The 25,489-nt window shown below is 40.9% G+C and overlaps 1 protein-coding gene across 1 annotated transcript; it reads left to right on the top strand.

Moving 5' to 3' along the window:
- Positions 1-572: 572 nt before the first annotated feature.
- Positions 573-24,265, top strand: LOC134212082 (stress-activated map kinase-interacting protein 1). The gene is made up of 3 exons (XM_062689594.1): positions 573-1,061; positions 9,581-11,161; positions 21,059-24,265. Exon 2 carries the CDS (start codon positions 9,589-9,591, stop codon positions 11,134-11,136), a length of 1,548 nt encoding a protein of 515 aa, XP_062545578.1. The 5' UTR covers positions 573-1,061; positions 9,581-9,588; the 3' UTR covers positions 11,137-11,161; positions 21,059-24,265.
- Positions 24,266-25,489: the final 1,224 nt, after the last annotated feature.

The following is a 25,489-nucleotide window of genomic DNA, read 5'->3' on the forward strand; positions in this document are numbered from 1 at the left end:
TTCAACCCCCCTCCCCCCCTCATGTCACAAACTGTCACAAATCACTGACCCCCCCCTCCCCCTGTACGTACATGTGTCATTTTTATTTTGGCGATTTTTTTAGTTTTTCTTTTTCGTGCACTATTTTTACAATAGCATAGTGAACTATGTCCCTTACTATTGCCTGATTTTCTCAAAATTGCACGCGGCGAACCTTTCATGAAAGGTACCGCCGCGCTTTCTGCACCCCGTTTACTTGATTCTTATGGATGAATAGCATTGCGGTGTATCGTTTGTCGCGGCCGTACCTTTCGACAGTCATTGGCCGCGTGAAGTTTTGTGCAAGTACCCATTTGGGAACATTACAAACGCCGCGCAGTGTATCATATCCAGAAAATCTGACAATAACAGTTTGAATATGTGTTTTTAAAATGCAAATTGTTCCTAAAATGCTTTAACATTTTTTTCGAGGGTGGACGTCACATAAGACGAACCCCCCTCCCTCCCCCTGTCACAAACTGTCACAAAATTCGGACCCCCCTCCCCCCCTCAAACCTTGGACGTAATTTTTGAACGACCCCTTGACCCGAAAGGTGAGAAAAAAGCCATCGATAAACGTCAAATTTACAAAAAGTCTAAATAAGTCGCGTTTTTCGTAGTCGCCTCAATATTTTCGTTTTAATCCATCTATTAACAAGAGATTCGGGCATCTAAATACTACTCGTTACTCGCGGCATTAAGGTTTCGCAATTCCAGCCAAAATTCAGAAGAAAAGTGTTCCAAAAAGTGTATTTCTGGCAGCGTTCATCGTGGCCGACCTGGGAGCAGTAGCAACAGCGCAGAGCCATGCATTGCAGGATGAAGAAGCGCCTTACGCTTAGGTAATCGACGTCGTCGGGCAGGGACACAAGCCGCAAGGGAAGACGGGTACAACGGCGGCACCAGGAGAGCGGACGGCCCCGTTCGTGTCCAATAAATAATAAGTGATCTGCTGCTGCCGAGCGGGGGAAGCGGGAGGCCGCTGCGTTTCGTCACTCTCCGAGCCGAGAAGAGTATTGACTTCCGCATTCTTCTCCCTTTGGGTAAGTCTTCTGATGGTCGTGCATAGAGATGTCGCAAATTAATCGATTATTTCGATTAATCGATTAATCGTTGTGATAATCGATTAATTTTGAATCGATTATTACCCAACGACTAATCGATTCAATAATCGAGAAGAATCAACAGTAATCGATTAGTTACTAATCGATTAATCGGGATTTTACGACATCATAAGGATGTCGCAAATTAAGCGATTACTTCGATTAATCGATTCATCGTTGTGATAATCGATTACTACCCAACGATTAATCGATTCAATAATCGATAAGAATCGAGAGTAATCGATTAGTTACTAATCGATTAATCGAGATTTTACGACATCTCTAGTCGTGTAAACAAATCGATGTTTTGGTTGTGATTTCAATCGGAGTAATATGGGACGGATGTGTGAACGATGACGAACGAAAGCAGTGGGCATAGGCGTAACCGGAGGATTTTAACTGGGGCGAGACATTGACCTATTTTATCTAACTGAGTTACTTGCATGCGACGTTTGTTTTTCGTTTTATGTCGCAGTTTGTAAATCGTAGATGTGAGAAAATTAAACAGCGGAACAAAAAATAAAATTTACGTGACAGATTATGTGTTTCTGAGCGATTGTGCCTTGCAGTGAATTTGAATTTCGTCATAATTTAATGTGGAGAAGATAGTACTAGATATATATAATTATTACATACATATCTGAGACATACATATTAAACAAAATGCGTAATTATAAATTCCTAAGATTCAATGTGCTAAAACCTCATTAAGTTTTGGTAGCGTGCCCGAAGTTTTTCGATTGCTCGAACTTATTTGGTATTACATCATAAATACATTCTCTAGGTTTTGCACGCTGAATTTATATTTTAACAGAAAGTTCTTAAACCGTTCTGGAGACATATCCAACGCACATAAAAATTCCATTTTTAATCGTCAAGAATTTGATATCGATATGCATGTGTACCGTGATGTGCCCTAATTTCGCGCGCATCAATAATTACATAATTTAGGCCGATACAAATATTTAAAATCCATTTTGTCTCCCCCCCCTCGGATTTTTTTTTGCCAAAAAATAATATTTTGAGGGGGCAACAAAATAAAATTTGGATAATTTTGAGGATTTTCAAAACATTCTTTAACAAATCCGAGGAGTTTTATGATTTTTTTCATTTTAATATTTATTTTTTATTATCCCCCCCCTCGAACTTTCGGAGACCAGTAGGACAAAAAGTTATTTAAATATTTGTAACGGCCTTATTTATTTATTTTTTCAATTTTTAGGTACCATTGTACCACGTACCAGTCAAAATTGAAAATTCGGGAGGATTACAAAATAGTATTGTTGTCCACGAAAGAATTAGAAAAACAAACTTGGTTTAGTGCACCAAGTAAAATTATTTCATTTATTAATTTTTATTACCAGACTAAGGCCGGAGTGGCCTGTGCAATATATAAAAGTCTTCTCCATTCAGCTCGGTCCATGGCTGCACTTCGCAAACCACGCAGTCTGCGGGGGATCCGCAAATCGTCCTCCACTTGATCGATCCACCTTGCCCGCTGTGCACCTCGCCTTCTTGTTCCCATCGGATCGTTGTCGAGAACCATTTTCACCGGATTACTGTTCGACATTCTGGCTACGTGCCCGGCCCACCACAGTCTTCCGATTTTCGTGGTGTAAACAATGGACGGTTCTTTCAACAGCTGATGCAACTCGTGGTTCATTCGCCTCCTCCACATACCGTCCGCCATCTGCACCCCACCATAGATGGTACGCAGAACTTCCCTTTCGAAAACTCCCAGTGCCCATTGGTCCTCCACGAGTATCGTCCAGGTCTCGTGTCCGTAGAGAACTACCGATCTAATAAGGGTTTTGTAGATAGTCAGTTTGGTACGGCGGCGAACTCTATTCGATCGGAGCGTTTTGCGGAGTTCGTCTTCGACGTTTTAATGACTAGTCCAATCTCCTTAGCTTCGCTTTTCAGTCTGATGTAGGCTTCCTCCATCATATCAAAGTTACGTGCCATAATATCAATGTCGTCGGCGAAACCAAATAACTGGACGGACTTCGTGAAAATCGTTCCACTCGTGTCAACCCCTGCCCTTCGTATTACTCCCTCCAAAGCGATGTTGAATAGCAGACACGAAAGACCATCACCTTGCCGTAACCCTCGACGCGTTTCGAAGGGACTCGAGAATACCCCTGAAAATCGAACTACGCACAAACTTAATTTTTTTTACCGGGATCTCAGCAAAATGTTGAACTTTTACCGAGAATCGCACAGCCGTGCCCCAGCGAACATGTTTTTTGCCGAGATTTCTGTCAAAATTGCTGATAATCAGCAAATAATTTGCCGAAATTCAGCTAACAAACGCTATTTTTGCCGGTATATCAGTTTTTTATTTTGCTGGCGCACGGCTGTGCGGATTTTTGCCGAGCTGCAGAAATAAAAACTGAGTGTGCACATCACCCGATCCATCGTCGCTTTGATCAACCAGTTTATCATGAAATCCATTTTCGTGCATTAGCTGCCATAGCTGGTCTCGATCGATTGTATCATATGCGGCTTTTAAGTTGATAAATAGATGATTACCGTCACCGTTGTCTGCCACATTGCCATTCAGGTGCTCTTCGTAGTGCTGCCGCTACCTTTGGATCACCTCACGCTCGTTTGTAAGAAGGTACCCGTTTATGTCCTTACACATATCGGGCTGTGACACGTGGCCCTTACGTGAACGGTTTAACTTCTCATAGAACTTTCGTGTGTTATTAGCTCGGTACAGTTGCTCCGTCTCTTCACGGTCTCGATCTTCCTGCTGGCACTTTTTCCTCCAAAAAATCGAGTTTTGTCTGTTCCGCGCCTGTTTGTATCGTGCCTCGTTCGCCCTCGTGCGGTGTGGCAGCAATCTCGCCCATGCTGCGTTCTTTTCCTCAACTAACTGCTCACATTCGCCGTAATACCAGTCGTTTCTCTGATCCGGGGCCACCGTGCCTAGTGCAGCGGTTGCCGTGCTTCCAATGGCGGATCGAATATCTCTCCAGCCATCTTCAAGAGACGCTGCGCCTAGCTGCTCTTCCGCTGGGAGTGCCACTTCCAGCTGGTGTGCGTAGTCTTCGGCTAGTCTACCCTCTTGTAGCCGCCCAATGTTAAGCCGCGGCGGACGACTCCGACGCATCTTGTACAGCGTCCAGAGTTTTGAGCACAGACATACTGCAACAAGGTAGTGGTCGCATTCAATATTCGCAATACGGTAAGTGCGTACGTTCGTGATGTCGGAGAAGAATTTACCGTAGATTAGAACGTGGTCGATTTGGTTTTCCGTTTCTTGATTAGGTGATTTCAATGTGGCCTTGTGGATATTTATGCAAGGGAGGGGGGGCTTCAGACTACCATTCCGCGGGAGGCTGTAAAGTTTATACATCAATGCGGTATGCAGACTATTCGGTCCGATGACCGGTCTATAAATTTCCTCTCTTTCTACCTAGGCGTTCATGTCGCCGATGACGACTTTGATGTCCCGCAGTGGGCATGCCTAATATGTCTGCTCCAGCTGTGCATAGAATGATTCTTTCTCGTCGTCGGGTCTCATCTTCGTGTGGTCAGTGCACGTTGATGATTCTAAACGGCCTTTTATCCTCAGCTTGCACATCCTTGCGTTGATTGGTTTCCACCCAATCACGCGTTGCCTCCGTCGCCCTCCGCAGCTTAGCGGGTACTGATGAAAACAAATTCCCAGCACCGGGCACGTAGCCGAACTCTCGCAATACATTTTCAGAACTAACTCTCATATGTAATTTTGTACAAACGCCAACCAAGTAGGATGGGTATTAAGTATTATATGGCTCATTGTTAGCCACGAACATAGTAGTCAATGATTACCACCAGTCGCGACCCTAGCGACTAGTTCAGCCATAGCAACTTGATAATCAACAGATGTGAAAATTGATTACTTTGTACCCAATCATCCTAGAATAAAGTTGTATTTAAAGTACAACATTTTGGCGTCGAGGAATTTTTTCAAGAATTCAACGCTTTGGAGGAAGAGCTGCAGTTCTCAAGATGCCGGGATCCGGCGACTTTCAAGTAATCTGCGGCAGAATCAAGCGATGGCGGAGCAAAACGTTTCCAATCGGTCGGCGGGCAGCCTGGAGTTCATCATCGAATCTCTGGCCTCCAACATCCGGGAGTTCGTCTACGATCCAGACAACGGGCTCGTTTTCGACCGGTGGTACCGGAAGTACGAAGACCTTTTCCTCAAAGACGGAGCGAAGTTGGACGATGCGGCGAAAGTGCGGTTGCTGTTGAGAAGCCTCAGCGTGACGGTGCACGACAAGTACGTCAACTTCGCACCCCAAAGCACCCCCGTGAGTACTCGTTCGATGAGACGGTGAAAAAGCTGACAGAGCTGTTCAGCGTCCGAATCTCCCTGTTCAGCAAGCGGTACCAGTGCTTCCAGCTAACGAAGCACGACGCGGACGACTTTCTAACGTACGCTGGGACGGTCAACCGATGCTGTGATGACTTCGAGCTTAGCAAGATCACGGCGGACCAATTCAATAGCCCGATTTTCACCTGTGGGCTCCGGTCGTCGAGAGACGCAGACATCCGAACGAGACTCCTATTCAAGCTTGAGGCTAACGCGGCAGATGAATGCACTCTGGAATCACTCATCACGGAGTGCCAACGTCTGCAAAACCTCAAGCACGACACGGCCATGGTGGAACACAAGAAATCGGTGAGTACAATTTGCGCAGTCAAGCAGAACAAGCCTCCACCGATGACACCGAGTTCCAAAGAGAAGAAGAAGACGAAGTCCGAAGGTCCAAAAACACCCTGCTGGCAGTGTGGCGGAATGCACTACGTCCGGGACTGCACCTACACGAAGCACGTTTGTCGGGACTGCAAGCAAACCGGCCACAAAGAAGGGTATTGTGGCAGCTACACATCGAAGGCGGCACTCAAGAAGAAGAAGCACGTGAACGGAATTTTCTCCATCAACCAGGTAAGCTGCACTTCTAGACGGAAGTTCCTAACGGTGGATATCAACGGGTCTAAAGTCACTCTGCAGTTGGACACCGCGTTCGACATCACCATCTTTTCGAAGAGGCAGTGGAAGAAGAAATTGGGCTCGCCAACGCTGACTCCCACAACACGGACTGCCCGGACGCTTTTTCTGCTACTTGGTGAACTCCGATACCCAATCAAACTCGGAGGTGTCACCAAAACCGCAACTTTCTACGTGACCAACATCAGCATCAACCTGATTGGTCTGGACTGGATCGAGCTGTTCAAGCTGTGGGACACTCCGCTTTCTGCAATCTGCAACCAGGTCCATGTTGCCGATGGTCAAGTCAATCAAATCCAAGTGTACAAAGCTGCGTATCCCGAAGTGTTCAAGAACGGCCTCGGACACTGCAAGAAGATGAAGGTCCGACTCTATCTCAAGCCCGATGCCAAACCCGTTTTCAAGCCGAAGCGCCCAGTTCCTTTCACGTCCATGGAGAAGATCGATGCGGAGCTGGACCGACTTCAATCGCTGGGCATCATCACGCCTGTCGATTTCTCGCAGTGGGCGGCTCCGATCGTCGTAGTGAAGAATCCCGGAGGAAAAGTACGAATCTGTGCCGATTACTCAAGTGGACTGAACGCTGCCCTGGAGCCCAACCATTACCCGCTACCGGTCCCTGATGACATTTTTACCAAGATCAATTGGTGCCGCTATTTCAGCGTCATTGACCTGAGTGACGCCTATCTTCAAGTGGAAGTTGACGACGACTCGAAGCAGCTGCTCACAATCAACACGCATCGAGGTCTCTTCCGCTTCAACCGGCTCGCACCAGGAATAAAATCCGCTCCCGGGGCCTTCCAGCAGTTGATGAACAGCATGGTTGCCGATCTCGAAGGAGTGGACACGTGGACACCCCAAGATGCTCAACGCACTGTTTCAACGCCTTCAAGCCTACGGTTTCGTTTTGAGGGAAGAAAAGTGAAACATTCTGCAGCCGGAGGTAAAGTATTTGGCGCACATCGTAGACGAGAACGGTCTCCGTCCAGACCCATACAAGGTGGAAGCCATTGTCAAGATGCCATCGCCAAAAGATGTCACAACACTACGCTCGTTCCTTGGTGCGGTGAATTTCTACGCGAAGTTTGTCCCGGAGATGCACTAACTGCGGCGGCCACTCGACGCGCTGCTGAAGAAGGATGCCAAATTCGTTTGGAACAGCGAGTGCCAGAAATCGTTCAGGCGCTTCAAGGAAGTACTCCAGTCGGATTTGCTTCTGACATACTACGATCCATCACTAGACATCATAGTTGCTGCCGACGCCTCGCAGTCCGGAATCGGTGCCTGCCTTCTACACAGGTTCTCCGATGGCTCACTCAAAGCTGTTGCACACGCTTCCCGCTCACTCACCCCCGCGGAGGCAAATTACGGACAGATCGAGAAGGAAGGTCTTGCACTGGTGTTTGCCGTAACGAAATTCCATCGGATGCTGCTCGGACGCAAGTTCACCCTCCAGACGGATCATCAGCAACTCCTGCGGATATTCGGACAAAAGAAGGGTATTCCGGTTCACACGGCCAACCGCCTTCAACGTTGGGCCCTGACGCTTCTGTGCTACAACTTCGACATCGAGTACGTGTCCACCACGCAGTTTGGATATGCCGACGTACTGTCCCGCCTCATCAACGGTTACGTCAAACTAGAGGAGGACTTCATTATCGCATCGATTCAACTGGAAGACAACATCGAGATTCCACTCCAGGAAGCCATCAGTTTGCAGCCAGTTACGTTCAAATCGGTGCGCGGCGCTACTCTCCAGTGCCCGGTTCTCCAACAAGTGAACCAGTACAACCAGCGTGGATGGCCCTCCAAAATCGATGACATCGCTAACTCTGAAGTTCGCCCTTTCTTCGCTCATCGAGACGCTCTATCGGTAGTGAAGGGGTGCGTCATGATGTCCAACCGTTTGGTGATTCCGGACAGTAGTCACGTGTACTGGCCGAGAATCGATAACCACATTGCTGATTTTGTGAAGAGATGTGAAAGCTGTGTCACACATTCGAAGACACCGTCTAAGGTTCCGCTACAGTCGTGGCCACTCGCTCAATCTCCCTGGGAGCGTATCCACATCGACTTCGCCGGCCCAATCAACGGTCTGCACTTCCTCGTGGACGCCTTCACAAAGTGGCCGGAAATTCGCATCGTTCGATCCCCGACAACATCAGCAGTGATCGAGTTCCTCGACGAGCTGTTTGCCCGTTTTGGCGTTCCCAACGCCACAGTCTCCGTCAATGGAACGCAGTTCACGTCATAACAGTTCGCGGTTTTGTGCAGGAAGAACGGCATTCTACATTTCCGGACATCGCCGTATCACCCACAGTCCAATGGCCAGGCGGAGAGATTTGTGGACACATTCAAGAGGTCGTTGCGCAACGCCAAGACGAACAGTTCAACCGGAAGCATGGCGAAACTCCTTGTGGCTTCCGAAAAGGCGATGTCTACGCCAAGGTCTACCGCAGCAACACCAAGTGGCAGTGGGCATCCGGCGTAATCATCGAGGTCATCGGACGGGTCAACCACAACGTGCTACTGGACGATTGGCATGGACGGAAGAAGCTCACCAGATCGCACTTCAACCAGCTCAAGCATCGTTCCAGTGAAGCAACAACCGGCGCAGCAGATTCCACACCACTGGGTATCCTGGTGGACATGTTTGGAATTCAATATCCTGGACCAGCAGTACAGCCCGCTCAACAATGTCAAGCCGAGCAGGAACCACTTCCTGTTCCATCAACCTCCAACGTCCGATCCCAGGTCCAGCCACGAACCGAGGTGTGCAAGTAGTGCCAGGGGTTTCCAACCAAGAAGTCGAAGCAGGTTCCAGTCAACTCGATGATGTTCCCGAACGCGGTCGCATCCAGACCGACCAACCAGAACCGGAGCATGAAGAAGATAACCAGCCACCTATAGATCCCGTTCCAGAACCACCATCGGTCCAGCCACAGAGAGAGTGATCCGGATGCCGTCCAGATTCGAGCCGTACCTCACGGTGCCCCCAGACGCGAATATTATCGCACTTTCATGAACCTCCGTGGTTTTCTTACGAAAAGAAAGCTTAGAGCACCATGAAAAGGATACGGGGTGTTTTAAAATCTTTCATCGGTGAAATTTTGAATACGCCCTATTTTAAAATTGTATGGTTTTTCCCATATACATACATGTTTGCTACAAAATAGAAATATATAGTGCTTTCCTTTTCAATAGTAATTGGATCAAGTATTGTTAAAATGCAATATGATATCTTCCAAACCAATGGCGTAGCCAGAAAATTGGTCTGGGGGGGTTTTCTGAACATTTCTTAATTTCGAGAAGGTTCGAATTTTTTTTCTTCTAAAAATGTTGTCTCTGGGGGGGGGGGGGTTATGTCCAAAACCACCCCCGTGGCTACGCCACTGTTCCAAGTAGTTAACTGCAAAACAGATCATTAAACGCATTCATTTATCTATCTTTTCAGGGTGTGGAATGGCCACCTACAACAACCCCCATTGGCTGTTGTCCCATATCCGGAATTCGTTCATCTCGACCGATGACACGGGACTGAGTGAAACGGTAATGTTGCTGGAAGACATCCCCCACCAATATGCCCAGCTGCATAAGCAAGCCTTGCGGGATCGCTCTGCGGGGGCAGTGCGAAGCGACAGTCGGGAGGATGGATTCGGGACGAGGCGGAAGAGTTTCGAAGACTTCTACTGCTACCCCGGGCTGGACGATTCCGACGATGAAGAGATGGACACCCTGTCGCAGTCCTACGAAATACAAATGGATCAAGACATTGGGTTCCATCGGCAACGCTCGAATACGGCTCAGAAGCTGGAACGAATGGACATAGCGAGGAAAAAGGCAGCGAAGGTCAAAACTATCAAGTATGAGTGTGCCGTTCAGCGTGCGGATGAGAAGGATGACGAACTGTTCGTGAGAAAAGTTGTAAGTGTCGACACGGTGGAAGCAGGTATGTCATTGCTATCGCAACAGTTGGAAAGCTTCCCCAAAATGCCGCAGAATAAATACCTCGAGTTCGCGAAGTACGATGGAACTTCGCAGACCGAGGTGGCTACTAAAACGTTTAAAATATTCCTAATGATGTTGCCGGAGGACCAGAGAGCCTATCCGATGCAAGTTTGCGTCATAGCCACTGCCAAAATTCAGGATTTTATAGGATTGATTTGTTATAAGTGTAGTCTAGCATATCCAGATGTAGGTTTAAGATCGATTAGGCACTATGGACTGTTTTTGACTGAAGAGGACGGCGAAGTCGATTTGGATTTCCCCCCCTTGGACGTCAGGGAACAATGCGCAAAGTTTTGTTTTTCGCATTTGGCCATAGCTGAGCGGAAAACCTCAGAGGTTCAGCCGCATTCTAGTTTTAGTCAACCGTCGACGATTGTCTCGGGGGAACGGACACGCTCGATAACGTCCGATTTGGGCGAAACAGGAAGTCCACCGAAGTTATCGCCAACGGAACCTTCCACGAGTGATTTCAAAGGTATCACACCGAAACAGAGAGAGGATTTGGACAAGATGAAAGATCACACCTCGAAGTTGGATGCTCCCTTGTATCGGGCGTTCAATGTCTATTTGGTGCACAAATCGCGGTTAAAAACGGAGATTCAATTGGGAATATCGGGAGATAAATTAGAAATTGATCCAATCCAGCAGAAATCTTCCAAGTTATGGCTTCGCCAGAAGTCGGTCAATCATAGTATGGATTCGGTTGCTCACTGCTCCATTATCGAACGGAAGTCGTCCAAATCGGGTGTTAGGATAGTGTACAGTTCGGTTCCGTATTCGCAAACGCTGAGCGTATCCGGAACGGATTACGTGACGTCGAGTCCCACCATTCGGCAGCATACCCACCAACAGCAGCAAGCCCGCGTACCACAGTTTAAGCATTACGACATTGAAACCGACCCAGCAACGGCGCAGGAAATTGTCGAAAAAATCAACAACATCCTCGAGGTGCGATCAAGTCCAGTGCGACGGGAGTATATAGCTAGCCGGAGCAGTCACTAGTGGAAGTCGGCGAACTTTATCAATTGTACATAGCTTACACCATGCAAACTCCGATTCACATCCACACACAATATACATACCGGTTATTTATTTCATTCATTCCCTTGACCTTCAACGCTAAACAGACTATACAAGTTCCTCGGATAAAAACTGCTTAATGAGCGGAAGCATTTCTGTTAGATGTTATATTGATAAAAATGCAAAATAATTTAGTTTTGTCTGATTCACAACTTTCTTTTCGGGGTTCGTGTTTATGTTAGAACGACATGGCACTCTCACCTGTAGTTCTTACAATCGTCAATAATTTAGAAAATTACCTCTTATGTCTACCGGTGTGGTGTGCGATTAATCTTCGAAACAATATCCAACTGGTTACGATTTACTGTTTGCTGTTCGTATACTTCCGATTAGGAGAGAAATTGCTCTTCAGATTGTTGGCCTGGGTGAAGAGACATTATATTACAGGTGGATCGTTCATCAACGGTCAAGTGGTGTTTTGGTCCCCATGCTTTGAGGCTCAACATTTTTCTAATATATTTTTTTTTGATTAATTATTTGCGAGCGTCTTAGGGGAAACGGTTAAACGACTATTTTCTTCATTTTACTTCCACTAATTAATTAATTAGTGGAAGTAAAAGGGAGAAAATAGTCGTTTTTTTGGTTTTACATGGCTACTTTTTTGTGTAAGCTGCCAAAATGAATTAATTTGCTTTGTTCGTGTCTATTGCGCTTCTATGTTCTTATAGACGTGCGGCGCCTTTGCGGCGTGCGGCGTATTTGACCAATAAAAACAACTGTGGAGTCTTCGTAAAGAAACTGATAAATTCCGGACTGTTTATCCGGTCTTGCAAGTTACACAACAAGTCGTTTTCACTTTTCAGCCAGGAGTTGTTCCTTACCCGCGGCCTTAATGTTTTTCAGCTCCTTAATTGTTTTTCCAACTTCTTCTAGTGTAGGCGATTTCACAGCTAATCGTCGCTAATGTTTATTTGTTCACCGATGTACCATCACTTCCACTATTCATCAAAGTCTCGTAGTGTTACTTCCACCTGGCACTTTGGTTTTATCTGTCAGCGAATTCCCTTCGTGGTCGTTGCACATGGCGGGATATGGCGATGTCTTCCTCCGCACGCAATTAACAGTCTTATGAAACCTCCGTATATTGTTCCGCTCCATTCTTTCTTGCGCCTCACTAGTCACTTATTCTTCATACTGTTTTTTTTCTTTTTACGATTCGTCATTCGGCTACTTTTGCTTCCTTGTACCGATCTCTATTCGATCGAGTACCCGACACCAACATCCGGCTTCTGGCAACTTTCTTCTCTTGGTGGACAGGCCCACGAGGCGTACCTTCTCACTCTAGCTGATGTTAGAAGGACAACAGTGCCCAGGCTGCACTACCAGCTGAATACGCAATCTTTAGCTGGCGGCCTTGTCATCGATCGGCCCGTGGAAGTGTGAGACAGAAACTTGTGGGGATTTGAGCTATATTGGACGCTCCTTCCTTGGTGTCACCCACCATTTTGCAGCCCTATTTGATCTTGTACCGATATAAAAATAACGAATCAAATTTACAAATCTACGAATTTGAAAAACATTGATCTTCCTAAAATCAGGCCCTGATAAGTTGGGTTCAAGAAGCAGTGACTTTACAAGTCATGCCTAAGGTCCAATTTACTTCAAGTAATTTCAAGCTGTCTCATTAGACAAAATTGATGCATCTTTGTTCTTGTATCGTGGTCCCCCGGTAACGCTTTCTAATATGAACCCCGTTCATTTGAACATCGTGAAAATGGTTCAAACGTCTTTTGGCACGTGTGATCAGGATACGAAAAAATGGAACAGTGTAAACTGGAACGCAGAATCGCAACAAACCAGCAAAAAGAGCTACCAGAAACAATTTGTTTTTTCTGATGCTCATAGAGTAAGGGAAGATCCCTTAATTACGTAACGCAAAAATTGGCCAATTTCAACCCCCCTCCCCCCTCTGTCACACTTTTTGTATGAATCATTTGAAATTTTTGTATGTATTGTCACACTTCGGACAACCCCCTCTCCCCCCTCTAAGCGTTACGTAATTTATGGATGCTCAACCAGTAGTTCAAATTAAAAATGAACCCCGTCAATATAAATGAGATATCGTTCAAATTATCTGGGGTCAACGGTAATAAATGTTCATAACTGGATATACACTCCCGGCCAAAAGTTTGGGTTCACCCTCGAAAAATATAGGCAAAAGTTTTTGGTCGTATTTTCGCCGCCTTACATCCTACATCGGGTATTGTTAGCTCAATTCAAAGAATATTAGTAGATCTTGCATCGTAGGTTTTTTAATTTCATTTTTTATGTCCTAAAATATTACATAAAGATACACATTTTTCTTAAATTTATGTTGTAAAAATTTGTGGATTTTGTGGATAATTGAGAAATTTTATTTCTAAATAAAAAGTTGAATGGAAACCAATTTCAATCATCTTTGAGATGCATTGTTAAAATTTCGGCGAAAAAAATCTTGTTTTATTTTTAAAAATCAAAATGTTTACTCGAGTGCATGTATGTATCGGTCAAAAGTTTGGGTTCATAAAACGGTCATAAGTTTAGGTTCACTCTCCGGATAGGCGATTTAATTGAATTTTAGCCAAATACCGTGCACGCACCTAACTTTGCGCATTTCGCGGTTATTTTTGTTAAAGAATGCGTTTAAATTGAATTTCGAAATATAATTACAACTTGTCAGCACAATATACATGTTATTATAACAGTGCATGCATTTTGCCGCAGTTAAATAACACATTTTCATTTTAATGGTTGAAATGTGTGAAATGTTGAAATAGTGAAAATTACCAAAATGGCGTGTTCTTAGCACAAATGACAGGTGACGGTCTACCCGAAAATTTGTATTTTTTGTAATTTTTTACGTTCGGTGACAACTGATTACACATGAATCCTATAATTATAATATTGTTGAAGCCATCTCATGAGAATTTGGTTTGTTATTTATATTTTTCGTTAAAATATATTATGCGCAATATTAGGAACCATTTTTCAATACAGTGTACCCAATTTTGCGCACAACTGGTATTTCGATATTTTCAACATTTATGATATATTTACCTCATCGGGAAAGGGTTCGCGCCAAAAAAAAAATTGTTAGCTGTGTTCAATGTACATAAATGAAACTGTATATACACCAACAGACGTGAAAACATACCAAGTATGTCAAATCATAAGAAAATAATGCCGGGCATCCTCATTTTCTCAAATATGCTCATATATGCCTACAAATGGAATGAACATGATTTGTAATAGTAGTATTAGTTGAAAAAATAAAATTTGAATGGAAAATTGTAGGATATACTCTTGCTTCGTGTTACAAATTTTCCAAGTTATGTGCGCAAAGTTAGGCGTATAATAAGGGGTCTGTTTGAAGTTCAATTTACTATTTATTTTAAATTTTATACCAAATTTGGTTCTCAAACAATAATATGATAATAATCACCTGTCATAAGACGAGTTTATACAATCCCATTGAATTCCACCACTTAATTGTATCTTGACAGATACGTATTTCGACCTCAAAAGTAAGGCCGTCTTCAGTGTCTCGTACTCGACTCGACTTCTCGACGTACGAGACACTGAAGACGACCTTACTTTTGAAGTCGAAATACGTAACAGTCAAGATACAATTAAGTGGTGGAATTCAATGGGATTGTATAAACTCGTCTTATGACAGGTGAAAACATTCCACTGAAAAGCGCAAAATAATTTTCTTATGATAATAATACTACAGCATGAAAACTATTTCAGGCGGATAGATACTTTCTGTAAGTTGTACGAGTTGATTAAATTCTGAATTTCCTTAACTGCGCAAAGTATGCTGCGTGCACGGTATTATCTGGAGTACAGTTCTTGACTTTGTTTGGAAACTAACTTTCTTCAATGTATATTTTGTCTAAATTTAAACTGGAAAAAATGTGAACCCAAACCTTTGGCCTATGCATGCCATGCACTTAAGTAAACATTTTAATTTTTAGAAATGAAACAAGATTTCAAGACAAAATTTTCAAAACGACTTATCTGCTTTTGTAAACAAAGATTCAAACGACGATTTGACGAATCTGATAGCTCCCCCACGCAAAACAACACCACCAATAGGTAGGTGAAGGTTTCCGCTACCTATTGATGGTGTTGGTTTGCGTGGGAGAACTATCAGATTGGTCAAATCGTCGATTGAATCTTTGTTTACAAAAGCAGATAAGTCGTTTTGAAAATTTTGTCTTGATTTTTTTGCTGAAATTTCATCAATGCATCTCAAAGATGATTAAAATTGGGTTCCACTTTTTATTTCAAAATTTTGTGGGCTCAATTTTAAGAAAAATCAACATATTTTTATAACTATAAACATAAAAATAAAATTTAAGAAGAATGTGTTTCTTTATGTAATACTAGCAGACCCGACGAACTTCGTTTCGCCTAAAATTCATTTATTCTCTGATTAGTTCTCGAGTGCAGAAATTCCTAGTTCATTTGTACGGGAGCCCCCCTTCCCAAAACCGGCCCCAAAAACCTCTGCATACAAATTTTCACGCCGATCGGTTCAGTAGTTTCCGAGTCTATGAGGGTCAGGCAGACAGAAATTCATTTTTATGTATATTGATTTTAGCATATAAAAAATAAAATTATTAGTTTAAAATACCTACTATGCAAGATCTACTTATAGTATTTGTATTAAGCTAACAATACCCGAAATTGGATGTAAGTAGAGGTGTGCGTCGCCGCCGCCGCCGACATTTTGGCATCGGCGCGCCGCCGTTTAAAATTTTCCCCGCCACTGATCTATAATTTTCCACCCAGATTTCAATTTGATGAAATCCGCTAAATTTTGAGTGGAATTTCCGAATACTCAGTGGAAATTCCGTATAATTTACTGATAGATCTCTATAGAACATCACGTTGAAACTGCAGAGAATTTTTCGTGAGTATACCTATGATTTTCATGAAAATTCCATTCAATTTATTGTTACTTACAATTTCGAAAAGCTCTTCATAAAAACTAAGCAAAACTTCGTGTGGAATTGCAAAGGATTTCCCGTTGGAATCCAAAATTCTAATTGAAATTGAATTTTAAACGGAAAATAGTCGTTCGGCAGAAAGCCATTTGGCCGAAAACCGCAAAGCTGAAAGTTGTTTGGCCAAATATGTTGTTTAATTAAAAAGTCTATTTGGTAGAAGCCTATCCGAGTAAAGCTTGAGAGCAAGGAAGTTATCGATCATTTAGTAATTTGCGTTGGGCCATTTAGTAGTTTGTCAATAACTTATTCCAAAAGCTGAATCTCTAATTGTGTTGTATGGTGGACTTCTAGTTTGAAGGTTTTTCTACAACTCTATATAATGGTTCGTTGTTTGATTTCCACTAGTAACGCAGTGAGAGCTATAGTTTCAGTAACTTAGACTAAATGATAGCAAAATTCCAATCATTTAGTTTAAGTTACTGCAACTAGCGCTATAACTCCGTTATAAGTTGAATTCCATCAACGAACCATCAGGTAGAGTTGTTTAACAAAAAGGCATTTTGGCCGTAAATGTCATTAGGCCAAACGGATGGATATTTTTGACTAAATTACCCGTTCATTTATTGAAATTTGGCCGTATGACCTGTTGGCCCAAACTATATTTTCGGTCAAATGGCCCATTCTGTCAAACGACCATTTTGACCAAACGTCAGTTTAAAGCTGATAACCTATTCGACCAGACGATAATTTCGGCCAAACGACCTGTTAGGGCAAACGACTTTTCCGGCCAAATTACCAGTTCGACCGTATGTTGCTTTCGGCCAATGAAATTTCCCAAGAATTTCTTATGGACAATACACTAGACTAGACGTTCGATAACTGCAACATGTCTTCTTTTTTTTTTTTTATATATTTCCTTATTTGAGTGATTTTTAAGTAAGGTACAAAGTTCATCACTTCCAACATGTCTTCGTTTCAGTTAGCGAATGCCGTTCGTTAACTGCGACGCATTTTAGACGTCAAACGATTGTTAAACGTCGTCAGATGCAATAAAACTGCACCTGATTGTGCAGTGCAATGCAGCTATCATCGACTTGGAAATCGTTTTGAAGTTCAGCTGTCCGATAACTGCAAAACTGATGTAACTATCGTATTGCAGTTAAAACAATGCCTATCAGTTACCGAGTGTACATCAGTGTACAAAGAATTTCCTGTAGAAATCTAATAATTCCGAACAATTTTGTTGAAATCCTAAGATTTTTCTTGTTGATATCTACATTTTGAGCAATCCTTCGCAGAAAATTCTAAAGAAGCTTCCTTTAAAATTCCGGAGAATTTCTCGTGAATATTCCAGAGAATTTTCCTTGAAAACTTTGTAGAGTCTCCTATGGAATCAAGCTAGCCGTCTTAATTATTCTAGACTGAGAAAACCAATGTAAAACACCCATTAGGGTGGTTCAAAAAATTGATTTTGCTCCAGAGAGCTCATCTGATTCTTAATCATGTTCTGAGTGTCCTCTGAAAATACGAGCTCATTTGGATTACAATTGATTTAGCACAAGCCGTTTCAAATTCCCATGCAAATTAGTATGGGGAATTTTTTTTTCATTATACTGATAATGACGGTTCCTCATTAAGGTGATTATACAATCAAGCCAAGTGGTGAATTTCAAATTCACCACACGGTTTTCTACTCCTATTATCAGAAGTTCAAATCTAGCGTAATAATTGTCGTACAATGCTGAAATTAAAGTCGATTGTTCAGCATGAGTAAGCAAAATATCTACGGATGTTTCATCCCCATGGGCGTTGTTGTTCTCTCAATTCGTGCTCTTGAAAAATCACTAGGAAAAGCACGTGGTTTCCAAGATGGCCGATTTGTGGCTTTGTTGTATAACCACCTTAAGCGCAGGTTGAAAGAAAACCTACATAGCTAAAAGGAATACTCAACAGTTTTCACTCAACGAAAACCGCATGTTGATCGGCCCAATAATCAGTAATCGATTTTAATACAGGATGCGAATCTTTCTTTCTTATGATCATTAAACTTCTTTGAGGGCATCACTGAAACGTGCAGTGAAACATAGTAGCCTGAATTTGTGTGTGTTATCTTTCGCGCCATGAGCAGCAATGTGGCCTGTAGAGGAGTTTCGCAATTAGCTCCAGAAAACCACGGTATAAATTAAATATAATATTATATATAATATAATTAAATATTATAAATTACTAATTATTGGAACAATTAATTAAGATGCGGTTTTCGTTGAGTGAAAGAGTATTCCTTTTAGCTATGTAGGTTTTCTTTTAACCTGCGATTAATGAGGAAATGTCATTATCAGTATAATGAAAAATTAAATTTCCCCACTAATTTGCAAACAAACACAAGCCGTTTCACTTGTGCTAAATCAGTTTTAATCTGAATGAGCTTAAATTTTCAGAGGACACTCAGAACAGGATAAAGAATCAGATGAGCGTTGTGGAGCAAAATCAATTTTTTGAACCACCCTAATACCCATTCTACCAGCTGCACTCTCTTACAATTATGAATGATTGTCTGTGTAAATTTCGACGAATGCTCAACAGAAGCGCATCAGGATCTTTCCGAGATCTTCCGAAGGTTTTACTGTAGAAGTTAAGAATTATTTCTCGTGGAAATTCTGAAGTTTCTTATGTAAATTGCGACGAAGTTTATGCTGAAATTCAAAACAATCTTATTTGAGAATTCTAAAGAGCTTCTTTTGGTATTTCCTAAGATTTCTCGAAACTGCAAAATAGTTACCGTGGAAAATCCGTAAATAATTTCCAAATTTAAGAAAAACTTATTTTATTAAAATTTTATGGAAAAGTTCATTAGATTTATCATGCGAAATTCAAATGATTCTTCCTTTGAAAATGGAAGTATTGAAAATATACCAAAAAATGCAAAAAAAATCTTAAGGAAACGTAATAAAAAAATTGCCCCGCCGATTTGCGCCGCCGCCGCCGGCGGCTAAATGACTAAGCCGGCAAAAATACGGCCAAAAACTTTTGGCTATATTTTTTTAGGATGAACCCAAACTTTTAGCCGGCAGTGTAGGTGATTAACTTTGATTGAACTGAAGTCGAGGGGCTATCTCTTACCTTTGTATTGGATCAGTCTGCCAGTGACGACCCAACTGACAACAATCTCACACATCTTCCTCTTGATCGAGTGCAATTGCTGATGAAATATTTTATTGGTATAGATGTCAGTTGTCCATTTCCCATAAATTGCATTTTCGACTTTTGGCAGAATTAATCATTTGGCTGAAAATGACCTATTTGGCCAAACGAGTTTTTCAGTCAAAGGACAACATTTTCGGCCGTATGATCCGTTCAGCCAAATAACATTCTGCCAAACATGTATTTCAGCCAAACGACTTGTTAGGGCATGCGGCTTTCTCGGACAAATTACCAGTTCTGTTGTGTGCCGCTTGCGACCAAATGACATTTTCAGCCAAAACGTTCAGCCAGACGTTCAACTTGGTCAAAATGGATTTCGGCTATGACTTTCGGTTTAACGTTTTTTTCGGCCAAGTGACATGGCTAGAATTGGAAATGTAAATACATTATATTTTTCCGATCCTGAGATAACGAGTTCGATTCTCGGTCCAAGATGTTTTCGGGTGGGAAATATTCTTGACTCTCTGAACATCTTCTGCTTCTTCTTCTTCGGCATTACATCCCCCACTGCCACTGGGACATTGCCGCCTCGCTGCTTAGTGTTCATTAAGCCCTTCCACAGTTATTAACTGCAAGGTTTCTAAGCCAAGCTACCTTTTCTCCATTCGTATATCATGAGACTAACACGATGATACTTTTATGCTCAGGGAGTCGAGAAAATTTCCAAACCGAAAAATGACTAGACCGGCACCGGCAATCGAACCCAGCCACCCTCAGCATGGTCTTGCTTTGTAGCCATGCATCTTACCGCTAAAGAGGGCTTTACTCTCTGGGCATAGTGTATCCATTTTACTTGCCAAACAAGAAACAAATCATGCAATGGTGGGCATAGAAAAGCTTTCATTCTTCACGGCAAATTTGCCTTCCAAATAAATGATAGATAAAAAAGTAAAGCTTTTTCAATTAATAATTGAAGAAATGCAAATGGAATACTATATTAAAAACCAGGCCAATAATTTCTAGTTGAAATGTAGAGCCATAGAAGAAGAAAAAGACTTTACTTGTCTTCTCCGGAAATGTAGTCCCCGTTTTTTGTCGCTCCTGTGTCGTTTAGGTCTCATTGAATGATTTCACCACCCGTGACATCGTCGAGTGATGAATTCCCAGGTGTTTCCCGATGCATCTGCGGGACGCAGCCGGGTTTTCCATGACGGGGCAAATTTTTTTAGGTGGATCTGCTCTTGTTTCGATACCACCTCAAAACACATTTGATAGATCGTGATAAGCTTCTGTCAATGGAATCATTACACTCATCAATTTTTACCCGCATGTTAAAAAGTTACAAGCTACTGTGTCTCATTTTCATCGAGTGCCAGTCTTTATAAGTGTTTTGTCTTATAATTTTTTTTCTCTGTTGCATGAAAATATTATTCTGTTATTACACCGCCAGAAGACGCGTGCTCGGTAATTTTCGGTTTCGGTAGGATGCGAAAAACGCCATGTCAAGTGTGTGCTTGAGACAGAATGAAAAGTATACTTTTGCGATTTTTCTTATCGTTCGACGAAAAAAAAATAGGTTTAAAATGAAGGATCATCATTCGATATGTTATCGCATTTTAAGCAATGTAAAAACAACTTTTAATCAAAGATAAAACATGACATATAACAGAAATGCTTCCGTCAGATCGAATTGCAAATGACTCGCGTATTGATTGCATTTGCATGTTAACTCTCAGCAACTCGAAAGTGTTCATCATATTTTTCCTAAGTTAACAGTGTTCACGTTTTGCATGTAAAAATGTGAAATTTAGCTACCGTAATACTTCCTATTGGAGCGCACCTCAACCCTAATGATGTGACTTTGAAATATGGACTACAGTGTAAGATGGTGATGAATTCGGTCAATATACTTCTTTTAAAGCGTAATAAACAATAGGCAATATGGACAAAACGATAATTGAACAAAATTGTACACGAGAACTACGCCGCATGTAACATAATTTGCGTAATAAGAGAAGGTTTTGGTGAAACAAATATTCCAGAAAACTGAACAAACAATTTATTTTAATTTACAAATGAATACGCTTTATACCACATAAACAAACAATAGCCTCATAAATTTAGACTTATTCAGATTTCTAATAGAAGAAAACATTCAATTCTTGATAGTTGAACCGCAGTCTGTGGTTTAACACTTTTCACTCTGTCACAATTCTTATTTATGCACCGAATGTAGTTTCTAACGATCATTAACTGTTTGAAAATGACTCATGTATATGGTAATTATCAGCATTTTTATTGCTCAATAAATCTTTTCATACTGATTCCGAAAAACGAAACTCTGATTGTGGTGTAATTTCGCATACATTTTGGCTGAACACCCAATAAGAACTCCAATAATTTTGCGATTTCCTTCTAATTTTTGCTATAGATACTTTCAGCCTAGGGCTGGCCTGTCTTTTCATTTTTTTTGCGGTTTGATTTTAAATAAGATCAAGTTCTACCAATGTCTACCTTGACTTAGGCAGAATTACACAAGTTGCCGCCACTACACCCCCGTAAATAATTATAAGGCATTCGCCGATTTTCGTACAAAATGGTCATGTTTCAGGATCAATTTCTCGATTTCTAGTGATTAGATTGAAAACATATCTGGCATCCCAGCCTAAAATGACTTAATTTTTTTTTGTTAATGAACGGGAAACACGTTTTTTGGGAAAGGATTAACGCCACTTCACTTGTAAGGAGCTCCATATAAAAGTGGTGGTGTTATTATTATTTTCAACTAAAACGTGCTTTTCCAGTAAACGTGTATACAAAAAACCATTATTAATTGAAAATTCAGGTCATTTATCCACATATGTCCTTAATCTAATCGCTAGAAATCGAGATTTTGGTCCTCAAACATTTCGTATGAAAATCAGCGAATGCCTTATACTACTGTGAATCGCATATCTGTCCCATCTTTGCTGGGTTTCCTATTCATATGGGACAAATATGCGATTCACGGCAGTATAATCTCTTATAATTATTTCCGGGGGTGTAAAGCAATACTTGACTGCTGATGACCGCTAATCAGTTTCATATGAATTTTAATCGTATTTATTTTAAAAACAGTAAGAGTCAAATTTTTCATTATTTCACCGAATGTAAACTATCAATCTTTTTAAAAGTGATCGCATATCAGTACAAATCTTATCATGTCAATATTATAACCGCAGTGTTTTCAGTGCTTTTTTGCATTTAACTATCATTGTCGTGCGCTTTCTAGAGGTTCTGCGGATCATTTGTGACCAACGTAGGACATTTTCGTGTATTTTTTCACAACAAATTTTTATTCTATCGAATAATGAATTTTAAGTTAATACCATACCCTCGGCATCATTTTCCACCGCTTCGAATTTATTAAATTTGATTATAAATCAGAAAGGTTCCATTATTAGACGAAGCCTCAATCAACACAAAGTCGCATATGTTAGCGAATAAGTATAAATGGTGGAGGCGATATAGGCACATTCCTCCATTTGACTGCATGCAAAATGTATGTATATAGCCTCCACTCTTATTCGCTATGATATACGCTGCCGCTACTCGCATATCAGTCCTATTTCGATTTTCGTCACTTTTGAGTTAACACCGAGAATAGCATTTAATTTTATCATACTTCCACATAACATGATAAAAAATGCGGCTTTGTTCGGGAGAAATGTGAAAAAATACCAAACCAACCATGTCCCATATAGAATGTACCCGCATACCAGTCCCATTAAGAATTCACAAAGTGGATTCACAATTATTTTTCCATTGATTTGAATCGTTTTGCATTACTTCATTGAATGAGGAATGACTCTGCAAAATTTCAACCAGATCGCAGAATGTTTGAATTTAGAAGATTTTTTTTAAATTTTGCATGGAAAATGCGTTTTGAGACTTCATCGGCTATTATCTCAGTATGCGAAAAACCAATATGGGACTGATATGAAAGTACCGGCAGTACGATCTTGTGTTTGCTGGGGCGTTGGATGGTGCATCACTTTCGAAATTATGTTTAACAACAGTGTTGTTGGAGATTTTGAAAATGCATGAAATCTTCCCTATTATTGCTTCCTCAAATTGATATTTTGAACCAATAAAAAATAAAAAAATGTTTGTTTCGGCCTTCGGGAACCAAATAACCTACAATTAATTCCAAGGTGTGATCAATTTATTTGACATTTGTTTCCTTGTCTCTAGATTCCTTGTTTTTTTTTTCTAAAGAAATTGATATGCGATCATTTGAATGACAACCTTTTGTTTTATACAAAAGGAGTTACTATAGATTCGACTTCAAACATTCTATCCGATATTTCTCAAAAAATAAATAAAAAGAATTAGAAGACAATTCAATTACCGATATTATCGTTACAATATCCTCATTAAAACTGTTTTGAAACAAAAACAAATGCAACTAAACATAATTCAATGCAATAAAGTTTTATTTTTAATGCAAAAGACCAGAATAGGAATCACCGAACTGCACAATGTGTATGTCACCGTTTGTAAATTTGTATAAATCCATAGAAACTGTCGTGTAATTTTGTATATAAAAAGATTCGAATCCTTAGGGTTTTGTGTTACAGTAATAGTTGTGGATTACTTCTTGAATTGTCCGGGTCCAAATGATATACTAAAATAGTACTGAAAACAATAATGTAAAATGATAATTGTATACCTAGTTATAATGTTAGGAGAACAGATCGTGGTTGTCACCGAAGAGCTCACAAACGGCATATTCAAGAAGTAAAGCACAATTAAACACTGGTTATTTTTTGTGAAATTTAAATCTAGATTATTGAGTCAATCGTTTTCCACTGTTGATTCCTTGAAAATGTATGCCTGCTGCAAAGAAGAAAATAAGAAACTATTAATTTAATTATATTTATTATATTTACGCTAATTTTATACAGGAATTAAAAAAAATCAAATTTTCAATTACATATTGTGTTTATGTTTTCATTATTTGTGTAATATCCGAAATATCCTCACTTGTAAGCTAAAAAATGAATCTTTCTATGCCATTGGTTGTTAATATTGTCAAAGTGATCAGAAGCTTTTATTTATTAACGAAGTTAATTAATGAAATTTAAGAATGGCCCTTTAGACAGTTCGGAACACCTAACGACTTTCTTGAAGAGCCCATTTTTTACGCTTCTTCTTCTTCTTATTGGCATTACATCCCCACACTGGGACAGAGCCGCCTCGCAGCTTACTGTTCATTAAGTACTTCCACAGTTATTAGCTGCGAGGTTTCTAAGCCAAGTTACCATTTTTTCATTCGTAGGGGCAGTAGGGGCAATATGAACATACGGGGCAATATGAGCCACCCTCATTTTGAGCTTATTGACAAGTTTTATCATGTAAAAGTTATATGATCTTTAAGAGGGTGCTCCACATATGCCTCAACGTGAAAACCGCATTAAAATTCAATTCAAACATGAAAACACACTTGAAAATGTAAATTTTCCCTCCATAGGCAAAATTATTATAAGATTTGAAGTTTATAAATAAGGTTTTGACACAAAACTGATTAAAATACTTGTCAAAAATACATCACAATCAAAAGATATATTAAAATTGAATATTGTGCACACATGTTTGTATTGATACAAATCTAAATTTATCATAAAACTTTTTGTTTTCAAAACCAGTCTCTATGGGGCAATATGGGCATACCTGCACAGAGCAAGATATCAGGCCTTAAAATGCGAAAGAGTTCAAATTTCAGTAATCAAATACAAGAATATTTTCATATATGTAAGATTCAACACGAAAAAATTACAACAGCGCATTACTGCGATCGAAACAGAAAAAATGACCATTGACCAATTGAAATGTGGCTGTTCAAACGGTGAAGAGTGGCAAATCGGTTCAGTCCGCTGTTGTGCGGTTTATTAATTTTATTTGGTATGGAATACTCTAAACTGTTGTAGGAATATCATATTCTTCCATATTACGATACTTTTTTCGCCTAAATAAACGTTTTGGATGGGTGGCCCATACTGCCCCAAATGGTGGCTCATATTGCCCCGTATAGTCGGAACACACATTGAAATCAATACATTTTCAAAAGTGCATTCCAACAATTTCCAAACGCATTTTTCGTCATTCATCGATGCAATATGAAAGGTAACATTCTCTAGTATAAGTGAACTACATTTGAA

This window comes from Armigeres subalbatus, chromosome 2 (genome assembly GCF_024139115.2).
Source record: "Armigeres subalbatus isolate Guangzhou_Male chromosome 2, GZ_Asu_2, whole genome shotgun sequence".
NCBI classification, from domain to species: Eukaryota; Metazoa; Arthropoda; class Insecta; order Diptera; family Culicidae; genus Armigeres; species Armigeres subalbatus.